General features: G+C 43.4%; 1 protein-coding gene across 1 annotated transcript in view; it reads right to left on the reverse strand.

The window, feature by feature from the left end:
- SH3GL2 (SH3 domain containing GRB2 like 2, endophilin A1) overlaps positions 1–6,745 on the reverse strand; it is a 183,280-nt gene extending 176,535 nt beyond the window's left edge. Inside the window, exon 1 of the mRNA XM_037494013.2 lies at positions 6,520–6,745. Within this exon, the coding sequence (XP_037349910.2) occupies positions 6,520–6,564 (45 nt within the window). The 5' untranslated portion in view covers positions 6,565–6,745. The remainder of the gene's footprint in view (positions 1–6,519) is intronic.
- Positions 6,746–8,406: the final 1,661 nt, after the last annotated feature.

The following is an 8,406-nucleotide window of genomic DNA, read 5'->3' on the forward strand; positions in this document are numbered from 1 at the left end:
GGCCATTTTACATGTTCCAGCTAAACGAACATAAACAGGGGTGATTATTCCTTCTATTAGTTTTCTGTTGTTGCATAACAAATTACCACCCATTCAGCAGCTTAAAACAATGGAATTTACTAACTCACCATTCTACAGGTCACAAGTCTGGACCAACTTGCCAGAGCTCTCTGCTCAGGGTCACAAGAGGCCAAATCAAGGTGTCAGCCACACCAGGATCCCATCTGCAGATTCTAGGGAAGAATTCTTCTCCATGTAGGTTGGCATTTCTTTTTTTTTTTTTTTTAAAGATTTATTTATTGATTGATTGATACATACATACATACAAGCACTGGGTACAGTCAGAAGCACGGGAGGGTGAGAGAATTCACCAGAGCCAGAGCGGGGAGCAGAGCAGGCAGAAGGACCGAAGTACACTGCTGAGGGGAGCAGCGGGCGGCAGGAGAGGTCCGCGCGCCACGTGGGACCCTCCTCCGGTGGCCGGGGAGCAGCTGGGGATCGAACCGGCGCTGTAGAGGCTGCGGGCAGCTTCGCAACCCAGCGCCCAACCGCTGCGCCACCGGGGAGGCCCGAGGTTGGCATTTCTTTAATAGTGTGGGTCTATGGTCTCTGATTCCATGCTGCCTGTCTTCTAAGGAATCTCTCTGTTTCTAGAGTACATTTTTTTCTCTCTTGCATGGCCTCTTCCCTCATTAAATAGCAACATTATGTCCAGTCCTAATACAGAGACTCTCCCTGACTTACCCTTGCATTACTAATTAGAGAAAATGCTCTGCTTTTAAAGAACTCATGTTATTAAATAAAGTCCAACCATGCAATTTCCCTTTTGCCATATAAAATAACAATCTCAAGAGTGACATCTTTTCAGTGACAAGCTGACACACACTTTTCCTATGGCAACCTTAAAAGTCATGTATTAAAGATGGCAGAGTGCCTGTTATCCTCAATCTTGGAAGTAAATAACAGGAAAAAAGAATGAAAAGGTTTTGAACAACAAAGGCCCATTAAGACTTTTGGATTAAACCAAAGGATCAGACTCTCTTGGAAAATTCAAATTAACACAACCACGTCTACTATTGTAAACTAGATCTTAAAAAGTGCTTCCATTACAGTAACTGGCAAAAGGAATCGATGAGAAGTAAAGATATCATAAATCTTCTTAAGTTTCTGAACGAATTTTATTGCAGAACCAAGGTAAAACCAAGGAACTTCCTCTAGAGTAGGGGATGGGAATTTCACAACGCTAACCTGGCATCACTGTTATGGACAATAACTGCCAAAAACCCCACATGCCCTTTCTCAAAAGAGACTGTCCACATTGGGGATAGTTATCATACATTAAAAGACATAGACAGACTATCCATGTGTGCCTAATGAGCATTGCACCTTAATGTGAGACATGTCTCAGCATTACAGAAATGTTCCAATTAGGATCTCTGGGGAAAGATCAGTCTGAGTTATAGGGATGAAATGTATATTTCTTTCCAGTAACACATTTCAGAAAACACTGCATAGTGAATCTTCAGAAAACTAAGCATCTATGAAAACCTCCCAGGAGCTATGTGGTTCTCAGGAATTACAGACTGCGTCTTCAAGTCACTCACACCACATACAATTTGATCTAAGGATAGAGCTGGGGATGTGGGGGTGGGGGTGGGTGGTCATAGAGAATAGGAGATTAAGGCAAAGAAATTAGAACATCATATTCTGAATGTATGAGGATATAAAATCCTCATAAAACATTATTTCCTGAATCATAGAGCTCAGCTAATGATTTAGCATTGTTTGAATTCTTTTGTTCACAGGTTGTAAGAACATTTGACAGGGTCTCACAATTGTACTTTACTATATAGAGACATAGGTCTGTCTCTTCGTAGTCTTTAAAATTCATTATAAGTCATATAAATCACTCTTAAATATTTGAGCTCCAAAGTAAATAGGGAACTAAAGATATCTAGACCAAAAAATGAACATCTTTGTACTGCAAAATATTTAAACTTAGTATTTTGTCTCCTCCTGTCTCAACATCCCCACCCCACCCCCCCACAATACAAGCTGTGAGCACCACACCCAGGTGACCAGGTACTCCAATATGATATGGTAGGTCCCACCACACATTGCCTTCTCCGCCCTCCCCTTACCATGACCTAGTGAAATTCACTAGAAAGGAAATCCCCTCATGCCTTTTCTTCTATACACTTTATATCTTATACACTCTATCCTTATCTTATATACTTTATATATCTTATATAGTCTATCCAAGTAGTTCTTCTATACTCTGTCCTCCTTATACGATCTTTCTTATATACTATCTTGCTCTCTTTGGTACCCAATTGCTATATGTACATACACATACATATGTACGTATGTATATACATACGTACATATAAAAAAAAAAAAAAGATTGGCTCTCTGCAGCTTATGATGGACCCAAGATTAAGAACCTGACAAAGGGCACTACTGGTCTAGAAATCTGGATCAACCAATAAGCAAGATATTTTGAAAGCAGCACAAATTTTACTGCTTAGAGCAGGCAAGTAAGGAACAGAGAATCTCAGTTAGATAAAGTCAGGCCCTCTGATAATGTCATTTTGCTCAACATCATTTCATTAAAACTGGATGAGAAAATATAATTGTAGCCAATGTTCAATGAAAAAATGTTTCATTATATCCGGTTTCATTACACATTGTTTTGCTTAAAGTTGCGGTTTCCAAGAACCTATCAACATTAAGTGAGGATTTACTGTACATATTTAATTAAACCAAATCAACAAATGCATAAACAAATTTATGTGACATTCTCCAGAGTAAAGAATTTATATAGAATTCAGCATGTTAATGTGATGAAAGCATGAAGAAATTAGTTAAAACAGGAAGGCATAAAAATTAATGCAATTAAAATTTTCCAGTTCAAGTATCTGTGTATGACTATATAATAATACATAGTCAAATGCAGAAGATTATAATGGGCATATATCCTAACCAACTCAGTGAAAATAAAACATATCTCACTCAATGCAATAGAAAGTTTTAATTTACAGAATTCATTATCCTTTTAAATGGTGAAGCAAATACATTTAGAAGAACACTATAATGAATTCTTTTATGCAAATAGTGACTGTTTTAGGTTGATAATGTGCCACCCCACGCCAAAATTCATGTTAAGTCTTAACCCCCCAATACTTCAAAATTCCTTCCACAGAAACAATGCTATAGCAGATGTAAAGACTTAAGATGAAGTCAAACCTGTGTAATTTGGGCCTCCAATCCAACACGACTGGTATCATAGAAAACAGAAAACAGTGGATACAGATAGATAAGGAAAATACCATGTGATTATGAAGCCAGGGATGAGGGGTATGTGTCTACAAAGCAAGACAGACCAAAGATTTCCAACAAACCGCCAGAAGCAAGGAGAGAAGACAGGAACAGGTTCTTGCCCAGCACCTTCAGCAGGAACATGCCGCTACTAACACCTTCACCAAGTCTCCAGAAATAATAGCTGTGTCTGCTTAAGGCAGGTAGTTTGTGAAACTTCATTGCAGCAGTTCGAGAAAACACACCTATGGCCTAATACATTTTACTCCACAACAAACTTTCATGTTATTATAAAGCAAGGTGTATCCAGACAAAATGCTTGACAAAGTTAAAAAAAAAAAAGTATATATTTTTCATTAGAACAGTATTTTAATGGGAACCGGACAGCTATTTTTACCCAGTCTGCTGCCAGTTTAAACCAACAAGTGAAAACAAAAAATTGGTATTACTCTTCCTAAGATGAAATTTCAATATGAATAAAACTGATTTGCCCTATTTGTGGTGGTAAAAATTATCTTACTTATGCTAATTGTATGACAGGTTGTATCTATGGACAACTGAGTAACAAAATATACAAAAGTAAAAAGATGATCAATTTTTGTTATGTTAATATATTCTTAAACTGAAATAATTTCCCCTGTAATAAATTTTATTTGGCAAAAGTACTTCTTTTCACTCCCAAATCACAGAGACGTTGAAAATAACTCAGCAACAAGGTAGAAATGGATCAGTTCTTAAACCAAAAGAACAGTTGTGACAGAAATATCAAAACAGTGAGCAAACATTAACGGTACGCTGCTTTATTAATATAAATACCATCCTTGCTTAACATAAGCAAAAAACTAATTTTATGAAGAGAAATATTTGCTGAAGACGAACCTTCCAGTTATTAACACATGCTACATAATGCAGTATAACCATTCTCAAAAGGAAATGATTCTAGGATTACTCTGTGGACACAACTGGATTCATGGAGGTATATGGGGAAAGGTCTATAAAAGCAGGACATGGTTATTTCACTTGCAAATATTCGTACTGGCTTTACATTCCTTATATGCGCAGGTAGGATAACTTTTGTTTGGGTTCTCCAAGACTGTGCCTTATTAAGTTATGTACAAGATAGCCTACATGTTTCACCTTTAAAATGAAAGGTTTTTCAACAAAAAAGAAAAAAATGATGCAGTGAATTTGCATCTGGACTTGGTGTGATAAACATTGATCTTTTCACAAGCAGACTCATCTGTACTAAGTTTTGTATCACAATTCGATTTTCTATTCTGAACTTCAGAGCTTCATATAACTTCAGGATTTAGCTAAAAAAGAGCTGTCTGATTATTTTTTGTTAAGATATCAAAGCAAAAAATTGTAGCTTTTAGAATACCTTCAGGTCTCATTACTGGTATAAGGGATGGTCCCTTGTAATAATGACAGTATATTTAAACACTTATTGAACACATTTTATGTGTTCTACAAACTCACTTTCACATCAATTCTAAGAAATGGGTACTATCCTTATAATGACAGATTCAGAAGTTAAGTAACTTGCTCAAGGTCAGAGAGAGCTCAAGGCAGGAGGAGGAGGGTCAAGCCTTAGCCTATCCTACTCCAAAGTCAAGGTTCCTCAGTGACTAGGGCACCAAGATTTGCAAAGGAAGGCCTCAGAATGGGAAAAAAAAAAAAAAAAGTGGTGCTAAGGTCTGCTTTGAAGAAGTGAAAAGTACCTGAAATTGAAAACGTTAATAACATCAAAGAAGTCCCGCCTGAGAATTTATGGGCAGCACATAGCTTTGAACATGAAGGAATCTGAAGCGGATAGTATATTAGAGGCCTTCCAACTTACACCAGCAACACATTTATATTTGCAAACATTTCTGGCAAAGATGTATCAGAAAGGTTCCTATAAAAAGTAAAAATAATTACATTAATGGGCATTTTTACTGCAATTATCTTAGTCTTTTTGAGTTCCCAAACTGACAGCTGGAACTGCTTCTATAAAGGCTAGTGTATGGTGACAGCGATGGCACGTGGGCCTACAGGAGGTGAATTTCATGTTGCATCTGTCACCATAATCTAACCAAGAATCTATAAAACACAACCCTCACCTTTTCTGGATGTGGTTTATAACATAGACTGTCAATGTGGCTGCCGAGAGGGAAACCTCACTACTTTGATAAATTATGAGAAAGCGCCCTATTAAGGCTGTTATGAAAAAAGATTTAATGGTAAATGACGAGACATAGTTAAGGAAATCAATAAAGTTCTTAGCTAAAGATCCCTTAACCTAGAACTGCATGACAAGGGTTCTTTTTTTAAAAAATGTAACCATCCTCATTATATAAGAAATAGGTCATGTTGTAAGGATTCCCTAAGTTTTTTCCCCTATCCAAATTTCTTCAACAGATCCCCAAGAGGCTGAAATTACCAGACTCTGAATTAACTATGTTTTCTATAATTACAGCTAATGAACCCCACAGAGAAAGATGGGTATATCCATGCCATAAAAGCCTCTCTAAAAACAATCCCTTAAAATACATGATGACTTGGTTCTAGAAAAGCTGCCAAATGCATGGAAAATTTTTCAAGACATTCCGCCGGTTTGGTCAAGCCTTGGTCTCCAAGGAGTTTCACCACCGAGCTCTCCAAGTAAAAGTTATGAAAATGCATGAGCTCCCCAGAAGGTACCCCCCATCCCTCCTTTTCCCCTGGCGCCTGCAGACGACGCAAAGAGGGGTTCAGGGGTTCAGGGCTCCCAGGCCGGGCGCGCCTACTGCAGGTATCTCCGCAGGCACCTCCGTACGGGGCCGCCTGGCGCCCGCACCTCCCGGGACGGCGGGCGGGCACCGACCCCGCAAGGTCACCGGGGAAAAGGCGACTTTACATAACCTCCCTCCATCCCCATCCCCATCCCGGCCCCCGCGCGCCGGGGCGGGGTGCAAGTCGCGGTCCCGTTCCTCGCCGCGCCCGCGCGCGCCGGTGCGGGGGCGGCGCGCCGGGCGGCCGGGAGGGACGCGGGGGACCCCGCAGCGCAGCGCCGCGCCGAGCCCGGGGTGGGAAGGGCGGGCGGGCTCCCCGGGGCGCCGTCAGGGCGGGCTGGACGCGGGGTCGGGGCCCCCCAGGGCGCCCCGCCTGCGCCGGGCACCGAGCGCGCCCCGCGCGGCTGTGCCCGGGACCGCCCCGCGGCGCACCTGTCACGCGCCTCACCTGAGTGGCTTTGTGGAATTGCTTCTTGAGCCCGGCCACCGACATGGTGCGGGAGGCCGCGCGGGCAGCTGCGGGCACGAGGAAGAGGCGGCTGCGGAGCGAGCCTGGAGGGCCGGGCCGGGCGGCGCGCTCGCCGGGCCGCCGCTCGTCGTGCCGCCGCCGGGGCTGTGGGCGCGGGGGCGCGGAGCGGCGCGGGACGCGGGCTCGTGCGGAGAGACACCCTGACGTCAGGGGCGGGTGACGCGGACTCTTAAAGGGGACGCGGGAAGCCCCGCCCCGGGCGCGGGGCAGGAGAGGCAGGTGGTGCTGCGCGAGCTACCTGGGCGCGGGCGCCGTTCCCTGGGGCCTGGAGCCCGGGGCGCCGGGGCGCGAGCTGCCTGGCTCGAGGGCTAAGGGCGTCCTCCCGCCCAGGGAGTGTCGCTCGTGCCCCGGTGGACTGCGGACTGGTCGCTGCAGCTGGGTAGTTCGGGCACTAGCTCGACTCAGGTGACTTCTTGGCTTGCAGGTAGCAGCTGAGGCGCTGCCTGCAGGCGGTCCTGCCCTTTGAGCTTGGCCTTTTTGCAGCCAGAAAAAAAAGGAGGCGCGGCATTCTGTCTGCGATCGTGATTAAGTCTTTGCTCATTCTCTGCCTTGCTCCCTCTAGGTCACAAGACAACGTTTCTCTGCTGCGGTTTCGATATCCCTTAAGCCTACGTAACGTTAGGGAAAGTCACCGAATCTTTTTAGTTGTTTGCTTTATGCAATTTAACCATTTAATCACTTAAAAAGAAGAAAACCTTAAAGCTGATCAGAAAAATAGAATTGAAGTGAGATCATTGCTTTACTACAGTAACAGCATTTAATGCTGTGTTTGCAAATATGGAAAAGCCCAAATATGAACTAAGCGTTTTCTTATGATAGTGAATGTGGGGTTTTCCAGCCAAAATAAGTATTATATAATGTGGAAAAGCATGCTGCTAAGTGGACAAATACTACATATGTAACAAACCGTATATGGCTGAGCTAAAACTACCCTCTGCTGGAATTAGATTAATTGGTAGCAGAGCAGCACTGGGTGTCAGCTGTGTTCTGGTAGGTAGCTGCTACCTCTGCTTGGTCTGGGACTGAGGAGCATGTAGAAAGGAAGTTGAAAGCTTTCCCCAGGCTGAGTCCAAAGTTACAAAGAGGAGAGGCAGAACAAAGTCCCTAGATGACAGTCAACCAACATTTAACCTGGATGAGAAATAAACCTGAGTAATTGTAACCCAGTGAGTCTGGAGTTGTCACTGTGGCAAAACTGGTCTTTCCTGACTGATGCACGGAACAAATGCTTTCCCAAAGATGATCTAGATGCTCCAGGTCTTCCCCATGTATATTTTGTCGTTGTCATTAAAAATGGCCTGCTTTTTTGGGCTTCCCTTGGTGGCACAGCAGTTGAGCGCTGGGCTGCGAAACTGCACGCAGCCTCTGAAGCGCCGGTTCGATCCCCGGCCGCCGGCAAGGGTCCCACATGGCACGCAGACCTCTCCTGCCGCCTGCTTCTCCCCTCAGCAGTGTACTTCATCAGTCTGCCTGTTCTGTCCCCAGCTCTGGCTCTGGTGAATTCTCTCACCCTCCCGCGCTTCTGACTGTACCCAGTGTTTGTATAAATGAATAAATAAATCTTAAAAAAAAATGGCCTGCATTTTTCTTACAAAAACCATCACTGGAGTTTGGAGAAGTATATTCTCTTTTATGCAGACTCTGAAGCAGTGTGTAGACCTAGCCCCAGGCCCTGAGTGTCAGAGGGATGGTGATTCATGCATGGACTTTTCCCTGACCTCTTACATTGCATTTTTTCTAACGTTGTGGAGAGGATGAACAGTAAGATATGGTGATCAATTTCTTTTTTTTTAATTGCAATAACAT

This window comes from Talpa occidentalis, unplaced genomic scaffold (assembly GCF_014898055.3).
Source record: "Talpa occidentalis isolate TD23 unplaced genomic scaffold, MPIMG_talOcc4v2.1 talOcc4.7, whole genome shotgun sequence".
Taxonomy (NCBI): domain Eukaryota; kingdom Metazoa; phylum Chordata; class Mammalia; order Eulipotyphla; family Talpidae; genus Talpa; species Talpa occidentalis.